The 21014-nt window shown below is 42.8% G+C and overlaps 1 protein-coding gene across 1 annotated transcript; it reads right to left on the reverse strand.

Annotated features, from left to right (window-relative positions):
- Positions 1-8370: 8370 nt before the first annotated feature.
- On the reverse strand, positions 8371-21004 carry TRPV1 (transient receptor potential cation channel subfamily V member 1). The gene is made up of 18 exons (XM_088176956.1): positions 20211-21004; positions 19111-19294; positions 18425-18455; positions 16621-16936; positions 15906-16072; positions 15467-15619; positions 14959-15099; positions 14193-14491; positions 13409-13585; positions 13041-13205; positions 12659-12754; positions 12276-12346; positions 11703-11868; positions 10924-10990; positions 10196-10512; positions 9534-9661; positions 9163-9278; positions 8371-8703 (listed from the first exon to the last, which is right to left on the reverse strand). The coding sequence occupies exons 4-18, from the start codon at positions 16920-16922 to the stop codon at positions 8534-8536; spliced, it is 2535 nt and encodes an 844-aa protein (XP_088033082.1). The 5' UTR covers positions 16923-16936; positions 18425-18455; positions 19111-19294; positions 20211-21004; the 3' UTR covers positions 8371-8533.
- Between the last annotated feature and the right edge of the window lie 10 nt (positions 21005-21014).

The raw sequence follows: 21014 nt of genomic DNA on the forward strand, positions 1-21014 counted from the left end.
GGTATTACATTTGCCTCAGACGTTGTGTGAAACGCCAGGAGCACTGCACAGTTCCTGGTAATGAATCAGCTCCCAGGAGCTGCGTGGGGAAAGGGGCTGTGCCCAGGCTGGTTGGATTTGGCACGGGGGATCCCTCTGGTTGGAGGTGCTGAGCACACATCCAGCTCTGCCTGACACAAATTCCTGCTCTGTGCTCCAAACCCTGTGCCAGGAAATGTTGTTCACATCCTGCCAAAAACCTGAACTGAGCTGTGAGAGCCCAGAGGCTGCTGCTTTGATGGTCTTTTAGCTGCTGCTGTAAGGACCTGGAATAAGGGCTGGATCCTGCCATCCCCTCCTGCCTGGGAGAGCACCAGCTTGGTTCTCAACACAAGCTGTGAGAAAACTGTTTAATTGAAGTCACTCTGAGGATGGAAATAGCTAAAGCAACATGAAATTTGGGTGAAGGTGCATTTGAGGATTCTTGCTTTACCTCTGATCAACCACAGGAACAGAAATCCTTTTGCTAAGGAGAGAAAATGAGTTTGGCAGCAAGCAGGACTTTGAGCTTGAAAAGCCACTATATCTGAAAGCACCCAGAACTGTGTGATTTAGCAGAACACAGGACCTAGCAGCAAAGTCTATTTATATTGTTGTGGCAGTAATCCAGAGAGGGAAAACTGGGACAAGAGAGGCAGAGCCCTGCTCCCATCCTGCCCATGGAAAGGTGCAGGGGCTGGAACATCTCACAGCAGCTCCACTCCATCCTGCCTGCTCTGTGAAACAGCTGCTCCTGGCACAGGCAGGGCAGCCTTGAGCCCCTGAGCCCTTTCCTCTGCAGCTCTCAGATTTAGGGAGCAGGAGCCCTGCCTGTTTCTGGCTAATCTCCCTGAAAACAGAATTTTGGGGTGCTGTGAGCCTGAGCAGACAGACTTGACAGCCAAGAAATGGGAGGCAGAGCCACAGTCAGTCACATCTGTGCAAACATTTTCTTTCAGTTTTAATCATTAACCTGCTCAGCTTTTTTTGTTCCTTGCTCCACCCTGACGTTTCTGACAAGGGCAGCATTTTTCAGGAGCCATGGAGGGTTTTGCAAGAGGCTCTGTCATGACCGTGACGATTTTAGACAGTTTTACAGCAGTCACCAGCTGCTTCAGCTACTGAAGAGATGTCATAAGGGTCAGGAACATTCATAACATGCATTTCCTATTAAAAATTACTTGAAAAATTCAACTTTGGACAGTCTGTGCAGCACAAATAAGCAGCAGAAGCCCTACGTGGCATTATTTTGTTTTCTTAGCAAGTGTTAGACTCAGTAGAAACCAAAATGAACAAGATGAAGGAAACCCCAGATGGGAGGGAATGAGCATTTGGAGATCTTCCATCTGACATCAGCGAGTCAGAGCTGCATTTGCTCTTCTGCTGATACAGGACACTAACCCAGGCAAACTCACATTAGAAGTTATTCAGATTTTATATTTAATTCTGTGATTTTCATTACCCCAACAGAGTCACTGAGGGGAAAAGGCACTACCTAAATGCATTTTTTACCTGGGGTAACAGCAACAATAATTGTAAATTACTTATTGTCATCATTCCATTCCCCAAGTTCCTTAAAAATAATCCAAAACACTGAGCATACCAATAGCAGCCCACATCCCCTGAGCATAGTTTAATTGATTCAGAGGAGTCCTCCATGATTTTTCACCATGCTCTCCTCACTCCTCCCCTTGGAGTTAAACTTGTCCTGAGATCACCTTGTGTCCTGGTACACAAAGAGCTTTCCACACCTCTCCAGACAACTGAGTAGCACTTGCAAATATTTATACATTATGCTCATAAATTGCAAGATAAGAGGCTGCTTTATGCAGCTGAGCAACAGGAAAATGAATTAGCCTGCAAGTGTGTGACTATCACCTACCAGGGGACAGCCTTGTGGGAAATCATTCCAGGAAAATACTGGGATATCACTTACCAGTTGGTGCAGTCTGGGCTGCAGGGACAAGTCACAGCTCTTTAGCAATGCTGTGATGTATTTTTGCACAGCACCCGTGCCTGGAGATCTGATTCCCAAAGATCCCTGCCAGAAAAGAGCAGTCCCATGCACGAGGGGATGGAGAAGGTTTGCTGGAGCCTCCATCACAAATATATTCCCTGCAACTGTGGCACTCTGTGCAGTCTATTCTTTCTGCTTGGGCAAAAATTGTTATCCTAACTATTTCCTATTCTTCCAAACTACACTTCCTGCTCAGCACAGTGAGCAGCTCCACTCATGACACTCCTGCCTCTGCCTTCCTTTCTACAGCAGGGAAAAGGAACATTTTTATTCTGCTTTTGAGCAGTGCCCTGCTGCATCCTAACCAGGGCTCACATTAAGAGAGCAGAAAAGCAGAGCGAAGCCTGATCCTCTATCTCAGCCTCTATCCACTCCCCCCACCCAAAAATCCCAAAGCTGCCTCCCTTCCTCCCTTATAATACCCTCTCCCCACCTGACAGAGTGCTCACTTCCACCTGCATCTCCCTAATTCCCACATCTGTGGCTAATTCCCTATGCAGGGATGGGCTCAGTCATGATTAAGTTGAAATAAGTGCAGTAAAAATCCACTTTATGTAAGTGGCATCAATATTAGACTTCAGGACACAGTTATCCCTTCTCTTGGCAAAGTGTCAGGGCTACCTAAGCATGAGATAATGATAAGCAATGGGAAGAATGAGTTTGGTTTTTTTTTCCCAGTGAGTTTTCCTGCATTTGTGCAGTTCTCAGTGTCCCCTGCCACTCCTGAGGCAAAACCTAACAGCTCAAACCTACAGAGTCCTTTGCCAGCCCTCACTGTACAGATGTGCAGGTCCAGATGTGCAGGGTGGTGGCTGCTCCTCTGTCCTGTGAGCATGTCCTGCTGCTGATGCTGTTTGTCACAGGCTGGGCACAGGCAGGGGGGAGGCTCACAAGGCCATAAAACCTTTGGAGGAAAAAATAAAACCAGTTTTAGGAGCAGGAGAGAGGAAGCTTTTCCTACAATTGGCTCTTGGCTGAGGGAGCCCAGCCTGCTGTGTGACACATCCCAGCTCAGAGAGGTCTCCCAAAGCACAGACCTCTCTTGGCTGCTGAGTCTCACACTCCCAACTAGGTCAGGGTTGTTCTGCAGCTGTTTCAGGCTCAGTTTGGGAATCTTCAGTTGTGGTGCAGAGTTTCTGGTAACGCTGAGCAGTGCTGGGGAATGAGGCAACATGAAAATGCCTCAAGGAATACACATGAGGAAAGCGTGGCCCCACCTAAATGCTGCATTTTTTTGGCTCAAATTTGTGCTGCCACTGCTTGACTCAAGTAGTTTTTGGAGGGTGAGCACCAAAACTGGGGAGGTACTTTCATGTTATAAGAAACTCAGGTTGAACTAATGGTTCAGTTATTTGATTTTTAAAAACATCAAACCTCTCTTTTTTAGAATGGAGATATTTTTATCTATCTCATCCATCTAAATGCAGAGAATGGTTCATTTCCATTCCAAAGATCTGTTTAGACTTGTAAAAAACATGAGGGGAACAGAAATTCACCCACTATCAGGCCTTAAACTGACAGCTAAACTTTGTATCAGCTGCAGCAGCATATGAAATGCTCAGGAGCTGTAACAAACCTGCAGGGCCCTTCCACTTCTAGTAAAGATCTTTCTGGCAAATAAATGAAGCAGAATTGAAGGTGAACATCTATCAGTTGAAATAAACCCTCAAATGCTCCGGGTCCCCAAAACAAGAGCTCTCCAACCTGCAGGTCCCTCGTTGCTGCAGTCAGGAGGGCACTGGATAAATCTACATCCATGGGCTGGGGTTTGAAACTTCCATTGATTCCAAAGGGAATTCTTTGGGTAGATATGTATCATATATACCCCAACATCTTTTCAGGATATATTTTTCCTGCCTCAGTTTCAACTCATTATTTCAACAAAAACCTATTTTAATATGCAAATCATCTCCTCTCTCAGTTTTCAGTATTCAGTACATATTTCAAAACCAGCTGTTTCTATCTTGCAAGTCATCCTCTAGAGAAAACTTTACCTGTTTCCTAAACTCCTGTACCTGGTGATGAGGGATGTTGTGTTCCTCTCTGCCCATGAAACACTCCAGCCTTTCCCCCTCTGACTAACAGGAACTGAGGCTCCCTTTTCCCTGGGTGGGTCATTATCTGCATTCTGCTCTGGAAAAAGAGGAACTGCCTGGGTTAAACCTCTTCTGTCAGCTTGGGAAGAAGTGACTTGGACTTGGTGGCATGGCTGGAAACTGCTCTTTCTGGCCCAGTGAGTTGGACACTTCCTCCAGTTGCTGTAATTGGGAGCTGCTCCTGCTGCCTGACATGGCAATTCCACCTTTCATACCAACATCCAGGTGACTAAAATGTTGATTTTAGAGGCTGATTATAGCAATGACTGAGGAACACAGCTCTGGGTGATGATGGAGCCTGAAAAACCTCGATGATCCTGTGAATGCTGGCGTCTCCTCATGCCCACTCATGCCCTGCACACGGAAACAGAGAATGTTAATAATGGAGATGGAGCCACAGCATCACTGACACAGCAGGAGAAGTCCAATGAGCTCAGCTGATTTCTCCTCCTTCCCAGAGAAATAAGTGCTCCCCACCATGTATTTTGAAGATTAACCTCTGCTGTAGGAGAAACTGGGTCCATGTTTTCTCCAGAGCAAAAAGTAATCCCAGCATGCATGGTGTGGGTGATGGGAAACACTTCAGAGCTTAGAACCACATCAAGAAGACCCAGGGTGTCTGTGCTGCATCTGGCAGCATCAATTAAATCCTCTTCCTCCCCAGGCCTGGTAAATCCCTGCCTGTGCCCAATGGAGCACAAGAGGTTCTCTCTAAGTCCTGCAAGCTGGTCTCAAATACCCAAGACACCACCCGATCCCCAGCCTGCCAGGGATTTTTAATGGAATTTTTTTGAGTTTGGAAGATTTACCACGACACTTTGAACAAAAACACTGTAAAATTCCTGTTGATGGGATTCTGAAAACTTCAAGCCTCAGAAGCTGAGTGCAGTGGCTTTATCCCTTCAAGATGTGGGGTTGGCAGGATCCCCTGTGTTTTGTAGCACAGTAGCACCTGCTGAGCACACACCTTGTGGGGTTTTTTGAGTATTTGAGTTTTGAGGCCTCCAGCAAAGATCCTTGAGTGATCTGGTATCCAGGCCACAGAAGAGTGACAGAATGAGCTGGTGTTTGGCAAATAAATCTGATTGTGTGCCATTAATTTGAGCAGAGGCAGCAAAGCAGGACAGTGGCATCAGAGGGACAGGGGCTGTCCTGGGGCCAGGGGAACAGCAGCAGCCCCACACATGGTGTGGGGGTCCTCCTGTGGGCCCACTAAAAGCTGCCTCAGAAGGGATTAACATTCGTGTTTCATTAGGACAAGGGGCTACCCAGAGTCCAGTGCAGCTGTGGCAGAGGGCACGTGAACAGCAGCATGGGTGGCTCCAAGGTTTTCAGGCAGGGCGTGTGTTTTTCTCAATAATTCAGGAATTACTGGAGTTTGAAAGGCACAGCAGCTCAGTTTTCATGGCTGACTTGACCAATTGCATCTCAGGTATGGAAATGCTGTCAGTATTGAGATTGTGTTTTTGTTTTTCCACATGTTCATGGATCCCTTCTCACCTCCCTGGGGAGCTCAGCCCAGCTCACCCCTTCCTGCTATCTCCATCCCACACACTTTTGCAGTCATTGCTAATTACAGCTGTCACCCTCTGATGGGAGGTGAACACATCAACACCCTCCATTTCTCTTGCTCCAGTTCCACTGTGGTTATTGGGAGCTGGGGGTTATATATATATATATTTATATACAGTTGTCCGACCTGATCATCTCCTATTAAGTGTAGACACAAATTAATTTAATTAATAACTGTGAGAAGACAGATTTTTACCACCTACAAGCCTCAAAAAACCAGCACAGGAGCCATGTGCTGCTTCTAACCTTGTTCAGTGTGAAATAATAACAAAAAACTTCAAACTAAAAGACTTTTTCAAGACCTGCAAAATATGTCAAGGTGAGCAGAACCTCCACAAAACAACCCAAATAAAGATCATCTATTGCAAGGCCATGCTCCTCCTCAGTGGTGTCAGCAGCAGGAACTGAAAGGTGCTGGTCCTGGCAGAGCTGTTCCTAAAGGACAAACACTTCCTGAATTGGACTCACTGCCAAGCTGAACCTCCCCATCTGTGGGAAATAAATCTGTGCCCACTGCAGGAACTGAAGTGATGATTTAGCTGGAAATTCTGAGAGCTTGGTAATAACTCCCTCTAAAAGAATAGGATACTGTTGTTTGCCAGAGAAGATTAAGGGATTTTAGAAATGCAACCAAAAACCCCACAAGCACCACCCTATCCCATAAATATAGGGCATTTATATTCTTAACCACAGCATCATTCTGATGTATGTTTTCAGCCTGAATTTCAGCATTTCTGGTTTTAAGAAGTTCCTTGCAGTCTTTGTGATCTTTTTGGAGCAGGAAGGGACAGGAGGCAGAGGTGTAGGATGAGTTCAGGTTACCCAGGGCAGTGATCAACCCTTCTGGCCAGGCTCTTGATGTAAATCAGGGTGGACTTTAAGCAATGGATTAGGTCTCTACCCAGGCTGGTAATTATGAAAAATGGATTCCTCCCAGGGAAAAGAGAAAACTCATGAATGTTTTCCAGCTATATCATAATCCTGGTGTCCTTCCAAGCATAAATTTGCTGTGGCACACAAAGCATGGAGACAACTAACTGTGTTTTTCTGGTCAGCTCCTTTCCATGTTTATTCTTAGTAGTTTAAATAATAAATTTTTTCACTGTCTCAGCTTGTCTGGCCTACTCAGCTGTGCTTGTTTTACATGTGGATTGTCTCTTGCCATGTTCAGAATGGAGCATAATGAAGCCTTGAGAGGCACCTAGAGAATGCTACCAAGGGTTTAGAGATCTGAAACTGAACACACCTGCTTTAAACATCCTCTGTGGCTTCCTTGTTCACCAGAGACATTAAATTCCGATTATTTCCAGTTGAAATTCTGACTTTTTTAAGCAATTCTTTCAAATCCTTTGTCAGTTTTCTCTGGTTATACCCTATAAACTCTGTGAAAATAAAATTACATTTGTCCTGACTGATGTTAACCAAAGGAACAAGAATTATTAGTCCTCTAGATGGTGCTACTATTTCAAATAAAGCAGCTGGATGTTTGAAGATTCCCTTGAAATATATTCCTTAGTGCCCCATGAGAAAGGACCACGGTGAGAAATCCTGACTCCAGTAAAAGAAGTGATGTCACACAACCCAAAATTCCATCTCACAGGGCAGCCTGTACACGAACACATTGCTTTTTTTAAAAGCAGCATGTCCCAGCATTTTAGTAAATGCAGCAAAATTACAAGATTTATTGAAGGAAATGATCTGTACTTCAGGTGGAACCCCAGGAGGAGCTGAAGGCCCTGGTCACACACCTTGTTGACTCAGAGAGTTGTTTGTGCACTCTGAGGGGGTTAGAGCTGTTAACTCCAAGTGCTTTAGGGATATAAGGAGAGGTCAAACCATTTACCTTTTCTTGCCCAGCACAGCTGCACTGTGGCCCAGCACTGAAATATGGGGCAGCTGTCAATAAAGTAAATTTTCTTGTCCTTAATTCTTCTATTCCTACTCACTTTTCAAGAAGATGCCCAAGTTCATCTTTTTCTTTCCTCTCTTTCCAAGGCTTCCATCTGTATTTTCAGAACATCTGACTATTTCTCCTCTGATATGTCTCCTGATTCTCTCTGTAAATCCAGCCAGACGGATTTTCAGCACCAGACTTTTTCCCTGTTGCTGTCAAAGTCAGGAACAAAAACTCTCTAATTTCAAGATTATTATTGTTGTACATTGTTATACATCTGACCTTTGAAACATATATTCTCTATAACCACTATCTCTTACTTTGTGCAAAGTTCATCTGTTATCTAAATAAATGTCAAATTTGGGATCCTGTTAAGCTTTTAGCTTCAGTAAAATAACTGTGAATTTCTGGAGTTTACTCAGACAGTGTAAAAGAAACATTTATTTCATTGATTTTGACTATTCAACCTTTAAAATTTCACAGAGTGTATTTGTTCTTGTGTTATGAGAAAACGATTTTGTATTCTTTCCATGTCCCCATTTATTTATCTGCTTTCCAAGAAACTTTCCCCACAGGAACATCTGTCTGGGCCCTTGGTGACTTTTACTGCTCTTTTATGAGTGCTTTTCCAGTGTCATAATAATTTGGTTGGTTGGTTTTAGAGGCAGCAGAGCCACAAAATCAAGGCCTGAGCATGCTCACAAAAATAATTTTTTAATAAAAGAGACTTTAAAAGCAGACAGAATGTTGTACTAAAAATAACCATGAAGACATGAGCTTAAACAACAAATGGTTTATTTAGCACACTTAGTGTAATAAATAAATCCTTGCACAAGTTAATTTCCTAAGTCCTCTGACCTTTTTCCAAAAGTCCCTGTTCCTGTACCTGAAGTGCTCTATTGTTCTCCTTGTGAGGATCAGCACAGACAACCAGAATTATACTGACTTTGGAATTGATTCTTTCAACACCTCACAATCTTCTGGTTCAAAATAAGGCTCCAAAACAGGTTTTAATTTGGCTTCTTCTGGTGCCTTGTGAGGCTCTTCTCTCCTCTTCTCTCCATCTTTCAGAAGTGGAACCAATGTTTTCCAGTGCTTCCCTGAAACTAACAAGGAAAGGAATGATTAATTTTTTTCCCCTTCACAGAAACAGACAAAAATATACACGTGGTTTGAACAGGGAGCTGATGAAAGAAGAAGAAAGAAGCAGGAAGAAAGGACTTTGTGGTTTTCTTCCCCATCCTGTTCCACAAGTTTTCCCTATTTCAGCTGGCAAGTACTGACTGCACAGTTAAATGCTTTGGTGCTGGATGCTGAGCTCCAAAACTCTGGGCCTTGGGGTCTCCAAAGCAGCTCCTAGGTTTTGACTCCAGAGAGTCAAACTGAACAATGAACCCATTTCATCCTTTGCATTTTGTGCTGGCTGAAAATGCCATCAACTCAGTCACTGCTTTATCAGGAAGTGAGTAGGTGCACAGCACTGAGTGCCCTCTATCAGTTAAAACATGCTGCTGCCATCACCACAGTGCAGCCCACACCAGCATTTGAGTCCCTGAAAGCCTCACCTCTGCCAGGCTTAATGGAGAAACTGGGATTTCGTCTGAGCTCCCCAGAGTACCCAGGGTCTTCATTGATTATGCCCAGGTTAGTGTTCCATGTGGACCAGTTCACTTCATCAACCCTGGAAAGACAACAACAAACCCAAGATCTATTCTAAGGATGACCAGACAACTCCAGGATCAGTTTGTACCACGAACTGTCACCTCCCAAGCCTCAGATCTGACCCAAAAACCAGATTAAACTGACCACTGCAGACACTATTACTGCTCTACTCTTCAGAGTGCTGCAGGAGGAAAGTTCTGCTTCCCACCACCAGATACTCGAAGTTGTTTGTCTACAGAAGATTGTTGGCTTGATACACAAACAAACAGGTTACCTGAAGCACCACCTGTAATCATCTTGGCCATCAGGTGTGATCCCCACCAGGACTTGCTTCCCAGAGCGGAATGAGTGCCTCAGACAGTTCAGGTAGCTGTTCTCAATGTCCAGGATTGTGATGGCTCTCTGCCAGGTAAGAGAAAGCACAGCACTGAGGGGCTGCTGGTCAAAGTCAAACAAATCCTGAATTCTGTCTTTGTTTTAAAAACCCTGAGTTTTTATCATTGTCAACATCTTAGAGTAAACACTGTAATTCTGCAACACCACCCTTTGTTAATATGTCACTGAAAATGCCGAATTACTTCCCTGTGAATAAAATGATGAAGTTCCCTTTCTTACCTCAAACAAAAACTGATTCTGGTAAAGACTGGTTTTCCCCTTGCATAATCTCTCTTCATAGTCTGATCAGGATTTTCCATCATACAAAGCCCAAATAATTTTGTCCAATTACAAAAATACTTCTTTCCTTACATTCTGAACATCTGTGGAACACTGGGAACGTCTGCTTAGGCGAAACATCAAATATACATGGGAAAGAAACTAATACTTTTTTTTAGGAACTCTTCAGGTGAATCAGAAAGAAGCAGTGACCTGTTATTTAGACACATCAGCTCCTAAGATTCTAAGATTTTAGACAGCAGCCTCACAGAACCAACATACCTGGAGTTTCCAGATGCTCTTGCTCTCCTGTGCAATTTTGTTGACAGTCTCCCCCATCAGTGCAATGAGCATGTTGAGCAGGAGGATGTAGGTGAGGATGACATAGAGCACCAGCAGGATGACAAACACAGATTTGAACCTGTAGTTCTCTGTGAACTCCAGGTCCCCCATGCCAATGGTGAACTTGAAGAGCTCCAGGCAGGTGTAGTAGAGGCTGTTGTAGGAGGTGCGGCCTCGTTTCATGTGGCAGCACCTGGCATAGTCAGAGATATTTGTTTCCTGCCCCTCGTTGTCATCTTCAATCAAAGTCACCACAGCTGTGGCAAAAAAAGAGAATTACATTCACATAATGGAAACACAGTTTGAGATTCGTTGCAAGCAATGAAAACGAGCAGAAAGTTAACACACGTTCCCTCAGTGGCACATTGACCCCAGGGAAATTGCCCTATAAAATATTCCCCAGATCTGACACCCTCTGAGCAGGTGCTGGCTCAGTTTTCTCCACACAGAAAAGGATGACTGGCTTTCTATTCAGCTTTGCAACCCAGGGATGAAAAGCTGTATGAAATTACTACAAATAAATGTTATTCTGAAGAGATTTGGGGTTTTTTTTTTAATTAGGTTAATTTGTTAGCTTTTAGCTGGGAATGAAAAGTCTAAGCAACTCGAAAAACAAACTTTTCTGAGATTCTTTAAGTAAAAAAAAGTAACTCCAAGTAGAATATTACCTGTAGAAAACCCCAAGAGGAATACGAGATAGACAAACATGAAGCGACATAAATCTCTAAGGATCATCTGTAACATGGAAACAGATGAAAAAAATGTTAAAAATTGAATGTAAACTGCAACAAAAACTGGCAGAAAATACTGCTTTGGCTCAAGAATGCATTTGCTCTGACCTGGCTGTTCATGCATTAAAGTGTTGTTTATCCAGCTGAGATAATAAACTTTAATACAGAAGACATTTTTCTCTTATTCAAGCAACAATTTACACACAAATGCAACACATACATGGGAACAGTTTCCTCTTTGTGAGTACAAACCACATAAAGACAGTTGCATTTTTCTTCCCCTCTTGGGCTGGCTGGCTACATCACAGAGAGGTTTATTAGGCAGCTATTGCCTCTTAGCTAATTGCTCTGTTTGGAAACATTTTATCTATACCTGGAGAAATTTCCAGCTGGTAGAAAGCTGGGCCATCTCAAACCAGAGCTGCCTACACTGTTCTGTCTCCTTGCATCCATGCTTACCCAATTATAGTTATTTTGAAGCATGGCAGATAATAATAATCATCATCCTATCAAGACTGCTATAAAACATACAGTTGAAGAGCAGGGGGTTTTTCAACATCACTTAAGTTTTATCACTTCACTCATAAAATAATAAAAAAGGCTAGCAGAGTCAATATGAGAGGCAGCCATGGCCAGGTGTGCCCTGAAAATGGGGCTGCTGGCAGAAGTTCCAGCTCTGAGGCTCTGCTGCCTCCTCAGCTGCTCCCTGCACTGACCTTGGCGATCATGACGGAGTAAATTCCCATCTGCTGGAAGCCCCGGGTGTAGTAGAGCATGTTGGCCCAGCCCAGGGCCAAGGAGAACACCATGGATGCCACATAGAGCTCCTGGCCACAGAAGTAGAGCACCACAGAGCTCAGCAGGAGCAGGGAATGGACAAAGCTGGAAGACAAGAGTGGTGTGAATGCAGAGGGATGAGCTGGCCACAGTGCTGGGAACAGAGCAGCACAAGGGATTGTCCAGTTGGGAAGAAAAAGGGCCTTGGAGAGGCAAAAACTCCCTTAGCAATGGGAGGATTTCTGCATAAATAATACATAAATCCCACTTGGAGATCTATTCCTAACTCTGCTGCATGACACAGTGAACATTCAGACACTGAATTTGCTTTGCCTCCACAGGAGGTCACTGATCCAGAGCCATTTGTTCAATGATAGCCACTGGCAACTCTGTTGTAAAGATTCAGGGAATTATAGCAAAGCTCCTATTACAGGTGGCCTCAGCCTCAACTACAGATCCCACACTCTCATCTGTTCCAGGATGAGATACAATCAAAGATATTTGGAGCTTACAAAAGAACCTCACTGTAGCCATCAACTATCAGTGTCCTGAGGGATGGGCGCCTCTGCACAAAATACTGGATCTGAAAAGAAAAGGGAACAAAGACCAGGTTTGCACCAAGGAAATATTGAGTATCCCTGAGAATTAATTAAGCACTGACCCCTGTATCAGGGAGCTGGTACCATAAAACACCTCACAAGAACAGCTCAAAACAAACACTGGTGCAAGATCTAGGGAGGACCCTTGCAGTAACATCAGTTTAAGGAAAATGATTTGTACGTCTCGACTAAAACATGGATTATCTAAGCAGCCAATGCTCATGAATAGGAAAAGCTTGATTGATTCTCTCCTACACCTACCCAAACAGCAAAAGGAAAATTTTCAAATATCTTACCCCTCTGAGAAAAAAATAGAGGCCCCCCAGTACACTCAGGATCTCTCCAGTTACTCGAAAATATTCCCCAGTGCTGTAACCAAAGGTGAAGGGAGGCTGCAGAAAACAGGAAAATAGATCTATTCAGCAGAACTGGAGGTAAAAAACACCTGGCCTTGCCAGCAGATGGAAGCAACTCCATGTCTGGGGGAACAGGAAGTGGTTAAGTTTCTCAATGTGCTGTAGCAAGGGGGCAAGACTTGAGAAGCAAGCAGGGTCAAATCTCTCTCCTGCCTTTAGGAAAGGGTAACATTTGGATGCTAAGGCCACACATTCAAATGGAAGGTAAATTTGGGATATCATGCAATGGGTGGTTCCCTTGACACAGACAGAAGTAATGAACCTTTTCATTCTTCTGTACAGGTCTGTAGTAAGCAGCTGCAGTGAGGATGGTGATGTGTATGGTGTAGACAAAGAAGTTGAAGTAAAACAAGTGCTTGACAAACCGATCCCACTTGTCTTGCAGCAGCCTGTTAAGGGGCTCCACCAGCAGCATCTCGTGACGGTTCTGTGCAGGAGGAAAAGGAGAATTTTGGTAGGGCCAGAATACACTGGAGTTTGAAAATATCCCATATTACATAAATCTTCAGCAAATGATCCCTCTAGTTCCCTTAAGCTCAGGGTGGGAGGTTGCTGTTTCATGGAAATGAGGGAAAAGATGCTCTGTGTGGAACATGAAGCTCTCCCCAGCCAAGGAGGTGCAGTACTTACTGGTGTCTCACTGCTGTAGGCAAGGATCTCAAGCACTGAATTTTTCTCACAGGTGTCTATACAGGACAGGTCATAAAGAGAGGAGTGGACAGGTCCATAGGCCCATTCAGTGAACTTCCTGGACAAGTGTCTGCACTCGGGGTCTTTGATCTCTCGTCTGAGGATGTAAGCGAAAATCTAATTGCAAAAGAACAATACAACCAACGTTTCAGTGCTAATGGACTTCTCATTCCTCAGCTTCTCCACAACAAAGGAAGGCTAATTTCTCTCTAGTTCAAGTGAGCTGAAGATAAACCACTGGAGCACTGCAGAGATCACAGTCTGAAATAAACACAGTTAATTTTCTCACTGTGTGATGGGAGAGGGGAAATAAAAATACCTCTAAAAATTTGGCATTATCTGTTTCAAAACTGCAAGAGAAAAGCAGAGATGTTACACATCTCTGAGCACAGTCACTTTGAATGGGAACTGCCAGAAGATAAGTTATATCAGCCAGTCAAAAGTAAAAGAGCTCCACTGGTTCAGATGATATCAGAGACCCACTTTCTGTTTCCTCTGGCGCTGCCTTGCATACCAGTGGTGTGTGAATAACACCAGCTGGGCACAGACACACTCACACTTTGTAGCCTTTAAGGACTGTGCAGTTAAATTGCAGCATCAGTTCCTCTTAACTAAAGGGCCCCAATAACAAAATTTTAAAATCCATTCTGCATAAATGTTTTACACATTCTCTCAATAGTGTGATACAGTCAAATGGGACAGTCAAACACCTTTGTTCACCTACCCCTATCTTCCCTGTTTTGGCTGCCAGAGTTAAAGGAGTCAGCCCTTTCTTGTTGGTGAGTTCTTCCAGCTTGAGGATGGGATTAATTTTGGCACCAAGGATCAATATGTTATTGTACATCTTGGTTACAAACTTGGTGTTATCCTTGGTGTTATCTGCAATCTCCACCAGTGTGTGCAGGACCATGTTGCCCATGGAGTCCTCAGCAGCGATGTTGGCTGCCTGGTAGGGATTCTCCAGGAGGAATTTCACAATGCAGAGCTGGTTGGTGCAGGCAGCCAGGGACAAAGGCAGCTCTCCTATGGCAAGCAATGAAAAGGAGTGGTCAGAAAGCCCAGTACTAGAGGTGCATAAACAGAAACATCACATTGTTTTCATCTTTCCCCATGAGAAAAGATTCATTTCTCTATCTGGAATAGCACCAATTCTTGTGATAGCTGTTAAAATATGTTTCCTTTGGTTTAACTACATCACAGAAGCACAGCTGCTTAAAAAAAAACCTGCCAGGACAGGAGCAGGTTACAAAGGGTGAAGTGCTCAGAGAACAAAGGAAAGCTGACACTGGGCTCACACTGAACACCATCAGCTACCAACTGTTTCTTTACAAGCTCAGTCTTTGGGAGGAAATATTTGGCCTAAAGGTAGAACAGCCCATCTGGTACTTCTGAGCCTCCAGTCCCACACAAACAGGATTATTTAACAGTTTGCACTTGGGATGTTGCTAGGACAACTCCATCAATAAAGACCATACTGTGCTCACTCCTACCAAAATAAAAGCCAGATTTCCCTTTGATTTTCCTGAAGAACTCCCCACAGGCTCTGGCATGAACATCTGCTCCATTCTGGACCAGGAGCTTCACCAGGTACATGTTCCTCCTCTCGATGGCAATGTGAAGAGCAGTCTGGCCTACAGAGACACTCATGAGACAGAAATCCTCAGCATTTAGTACAGACTGAGAGCTTTCAGCACTGCAATTCCCTCAGCTCCGTGTAAGATGCTGGAACTGAGAGCTCTGCAGGCTAAAAAGCTCTAGAACTGAAGAGGAAAAAAAACCACACAAACAGCAAACACAAGTCATTAAATCATTGTATGTCAAAAACGGCAGAATATTGCACCTAACAGGGCACAGCCCCAGCACAAATGCACAGATTGTCAAACACACACCAAAACTTTGGGGTGCACAAGGCCTCATGCACAAGACTTTGAGAGCCCTGCCTGACCCCATTTCAGTCTGAGCACCCTAAGCATTCAGTGCAGCACCTGTTTCTCTTACCCTTGTAGTAGTTGTCAGTATATTCTGCATTAACAAACTCTTTCAGAGTTCCAGTTTTTCTTGCAATATCCAGCAGCAAGGGAATAGTATCATTTTTCCCATCCTGTAGATTCAGCATGGCTTTCAGTAAACAGGTTTTGCCAGTTTCAGGCTCTGTAAAACAAAAAATTGCAGGTATATAGAAGTGATTACAAATCACCATCTATAGCCAGGCAAGCAGGAATTAATGAGGCTCTTTTCAAAAGACAAGAAACCTCATTTAGTGTTTCACAGAAAACTTCAGCTCCTGTAACCTTCCAATCAATGGGCTGCCCAATCAATAGGGCTATTAAAGGACCTCCTGCAGACATGTAACATAATTATCTTTTTTTATTTTCATCTCAGGAGCACTACTGGAAGAAGAAGAGGGCAAGTCAAGGTATATGACACTAAAGGGTACCTTTGAACTCTTCATCTGTGAGATGCTTGAAGGTTCTATTAAGGTAAAGTAGCAGGTCACTGAGGTCCTTTGTGTTGCCTTGGGCTACAGCATCAAAGATCCTTCTGCGGTCATAAAATTTGAAAGCTTTTTCTGAGCAGCCTGTGATGGAATCTGTAGACAGGAGCCTAACAAGGGGAAATGTCAGTTAGCTAAAGTCAGATATTTAGCAGGCTTTTTATCAACTACCAGAACACTGTTCTTCATTTGCTCATGTGAAGTAGTAAGCTGCAGATTAGAATAGGTACATCTGCAAAGATTAAAAGAACAAAGTGTGCAAGCAACTCTCCTGATAAAATTATGATTCTGTTGCTGAAAAGCTGAGAACAAGTCTTCAAAGAGGCACTGAAGCTTGGCAGTGTAACTGCAGGCCTGGAGCCAGGCAATCCCTTGTTCTCACTCTGAGCCATGGCCATTCACTGAGCAGCCTCAAGCAAGTGAGCTGAGGCCTACTGCCAATTTTGGGCACAATATCCATGGAGACAGAGATTTTTAGAGATGCCAAGAGACAACAGTTATTGTCACTTTTAGTTGCAACACTCCTTAATTTGGCATAGAAAACAGTGAAACTGAAAAAATGGTCGTGCTCAAGCAGAGAGAACAAATGCTGCTCTCAGAACCACGGCCTACAGTTGTCAAATACTCATTACAACCAAATCTCACAGTGCAAACTTACTTGTGAAGTTTTCCCCTCTCCAAATTCACATGGAATTTGATGACAGAAGGTGCCATCAGGTGATCCATCTGGCAGAAGGAGTCCATGGGAGCCATGTTCTTGTCACTGTCCCCCATCACAAAGCGGCCTCGCCTTGCAAAAATGTTGCTTTTGAGTGGCTGCACCTTGGTGCTGGGTGGGCCCTGGAGGTTGTCAGGGGTTTCCTGGACAGAGTCCTCCCCATCTGTGTGTTCATCTGTCACTTCAGATTCCTCCATGTCAAAACTGCCAAACTTCTTCATCTTCCCAAGAATGGAGGACATGATGAGCCAGCAGCCTGCGAGGAAGGACACAAACACCTCAAGTCAGCACTTACAAGGTCATGAGTCCCCTTTTGCCTACGAATGTTTTCCAGAAAAAGCAGGGAGTGGATTGGCTGCTCTCATCCCAGAAATGAGGCAGATGGACACATTCTCACTGTGCCCACAGCCAGAACAGTTTAGTAGGTCTTTACTTCTATTCCATTTGTTCCTGTTCCCATTGCCCTTACCCATTCCAGAATGGAGAAAACAAACCAGAGCATCCCAGAGCTTCCTGTTCATTTCACTGCAGAGCTGAGCCTCAGCTATCTCTGCTGAAAACCAGTGCCTCATCCTCCAGTCATTGGTAAAACCTGAACAATTGCAAACCCCAACAATCTCTGCTTTTCTTCTCTACTTTCTGACTGGTTTGTGCCACAAACCATTCTCATGATTCTATCAGGGATGTGAAAAAAGCCCTGCTTGTCCCATAACCTGATCTCTGGGATGCTGAGCACAGAGGGCTTCCTGCACCCAGGAAAATTATCCTTTAAGGGCTTTGCCAGAGTTATGGCAGTGCCTGATGGAATTTGGAGTGTGTGATCCTTGAGAGACGAGTGTCACCTCAGGCACGAGGCACGGAAACTGAGAGGGAGAGGTTACCACAGATAAGATGTGACTGCAACAACCACAGGGCTGATCTTGTCTGATTCACAACCACACAGAACCTGACACAAGCAACAAATACAGAATCAGAGAATGGTTTAGGTGGGAAGAGACCTTAAACTCCTCTGCCCTGGGCAGGGACACCTTCCACTATCCCAGGTTGCTCCAAGCCCTGTCCAACCTGGCCTTGGACACTTCCAGATGTGGCAGCCCCAGCTGCTCTGGGCACCCTGTGCCAGGGCCTGCCCACCCTCACAGACAACACACTCTGCTGAAGGTAGAACAGGTTGTCTTTTGTTGTTGCTGTTGTTTGGTTTCTTATCAACCCGTTTTAATCAAATATTGTTTTTGTGTCACTGAATGCAAAATCCTGGAATTCCAGCAGTGGAGACAGGACACTTCATATCTGAACTACTGCACAACCAGCTGAGGGACATGCTCTGAAATCCTACATTGCTTTGAGCATAGGAATGTCACTAAATCTTTAAAAGCTTCAAATTATAAACCACATTCAAGTGGTCAGTAACTTTCTCTGTACAGTCAGTGTGAAAACAACATCATGAACATGGTTCAAGGTTGTTTCTCTTCATAAGAGAAACATTCTGAGGCTTCTGTGTAAACCTGCATTAAAGCTGGATTTTCAGTTCTGTGGGAATAATTCATATTTACATCAAGGGTCACTTACATTTATCTGTGAAAGCAGAAGAGGAGAGAAAATTTTGTCATTTGCATTTTCTATAATTTTGTACAATATACATGTAAAGGAAACATCAATTTGCAAACTTGCACATTTAGGGTTACTGGAAGCAAACCAGAATAGCACAGATAAAATACTACTGATTGCAATTTAACTTGCTCACCTTTCAAGTTCTTTGTCTCCTTAGAATCACCCTGAAAGAATAACATAATATCTTATTAACTTCATTGTCCTATAAATAGGAAATAAAAATATTTCTATTTGGAACAAGATACTAAAATTACAGTAGAACTATTACTATAGTGAAAAATGAATAAAAACAATTCTATAAAGTACAGGAAAAAATACAGTGGGAATACAGTCATATATAATTTTAATTTTTTGTCTTATTTAAACTCATGCGGATTGAGCCAAAAACATCAGTGAGTGGTTACAGAACACACAACCACTTATTTTCCACAAATAAATAAAAATGTGCAGAATAGGCTCAATCCTGTCTCCCTGGCAATTGCTCAAACCTACATTATATGTGCTTTCCTTTCCAAACCCTGCTGGTAATATATTTGACAATGAAGACAAAGCTGCATTTCCTCATGAGTATGAAATTACAAGGGAAATAACCTTCACAAATCTGTGGAAGGATTATAAAAAAAAAAAACAAAACAAAAAACCACCAGTAAGCATTATCTAGTTTAAAAAATGCACAACATACTTGAACTCTTTGAAATCCATGTAGACAGAAGTTTGATATAATAAATTAGGAAATATCTTGGATATAATACCTTGCCACATCACAAATAATAGAGTCTAAAAATAACCATGCTATTCAAATATACATGCAGAACTTACAAATATTGACAAAAATCCTGTCTTCTGAAAAATAGTCCAGTCTCAGTAAACACCCACTGATCTTCAGGAATTTGGTGCCAGATATTCCTTCTCCAAGGTGCCTGCACTGCAAAGCCCTCAGAGTTTGCTTCTCCACTTCATTTGTCTGCAAAATGTGATGATTTTTAGAACCAAGGGAAGTTCACTGGAAAAACAGAGAATAGAGCAATAAGATAATTAAGAACAATTCTGGAACCAGAAGCATCAGTGGCTTCTATTCCCAGAGGTTTAGCAAAGCTCTTTACAAGAATTGCAGTAAGTTGCTGTTGTTTTTTCCCTCCCCTTTAATTGCATTTAGTAATGGATATTCTTCTCCAGATTTCCTCTTCGTAAATACACTCAAATTCGCAAAAAAAAAAAAACAACAAACCAATACTCAAAAAACCAGTACCCAAACCACAAAACAGCAATTGTTTCTAGGGGTCACAGTTTCAATTCTTGAATTTTAATTCAATTTACAAAACTTTGTAAAATATGCCACGATCACCTTTCTGGACAACTTTCATGAGTGGCTGATTTAAAGTTAAATATTTTAATGATAAGCTGATTCAGAACAGAGTTGAGCAAGAACCAGTAAGTCCTAAAGCCTTTTTATTGTTTCACATTCCTCCTATGTTTTATTTAATTATATATATATAATGTATATATGTAACAGTCAAGACTCTAAATATTAATGTTATGAGGGGAAAAAACCTCTAACTTATCTAATCCAGGATGGATCTAACACCCTCAAAAATTCAGAGCTGTTTCACATATTGCTGAACATAATTTATTTAAGATCTTTCTGACAAAAACTAGTCTAGAGAAAAAAAAAAAAGAAAGTTTTTCCAGAGGCTGTTAGGCTGGGAGCAACCCTCCAACTTCCTGAGATTTTGAGTAGAATATGGAATTATCTGTCTTTTGTTTTGCAAAAAAGTGGCTGTCTCTCTAAGCTTGCCATCTACCCATGAATATATAAAAGAATTATATATTTGCCTATTTGATAGCAAACTAATTATACTCCTTAGATCTGTGGTACTCAGAGTAACAAGGCTGTTTATTAATGCATAAATATAGATTACCAATAGGCAGGTCCTGCTGCAAAGGCTTTTGATGCAACAGCATCCTCAGCTCTTTCCTGTTATTCAGTAAAAATGAAAGCAGACCTGCTGATAAAAATTATATTTATAATAATGCAAGAGGGAAAACAACATGACAAATTCAGACTTTTCCCAACACCTTTAGTCTACATTTTCTCTGGAACATGCCAACAGTCCCCTAAACATGACATGGAATGGAAATGAAGCCATCTCTGTAATTAAGATCTGACAGGTTTCTCACCATTAAAATGTCAGTGCTGATGTTGCTAATGAGCAAGAGAGGAAACCATGTCCATATTCCAGAGGAAACATGTGCTTCCTAGGAATGAAACTGTATCCAGATAACATGAAACATCTTTCTTGCTTCCCAAAGTCATTTGAGCAAAAGACACGTACATGTAGACAGAAAAGTACAAATGTTTTAACATTAAAATAAAGACTAGGAGGAGAAGGGAATTCTAAGAGCATAACACAGGGAATAAAACTTGGAAATTTTAAGGGAGTACACAAAAGCTTCAGACCAAGTCACAGACAGCAGCTCGTCTCTTTCAGTCCTTTCTAACATATTTCCTACCAGGAAAATGAGCCTTGAAAGAAGTGTCTTTTTATGCAGGAAGTTAATGGATCTTTCCCAGTCACTCAGATGAATTTAATGTGCTAATTACTTCTCATTTCACAAATGGGAATGACAGAGCAAAATGTGCAGACCCAGGAGAAGCAGACATTAATGCAGGGGTTTTGTCCCACTGTAACAAACGAGAGTGCATGTGGAATAAAGTGAAAAAA

Source organism: Sturnus vulgaris, chromosome 21 (genome assembly GCF_052056855.1).
Source record: "Sturnus vulgaris isolate bStuVul1 chromosome 21, bStuVul1.hap1, whole genome shotgun sequence".
Classification (NCBI taxonomy): Eukaryota; Metazoa; Chordata; class Aves; order Passeriformes; family Sturnidae; genus Sturnus; species Sturnus vulgaris.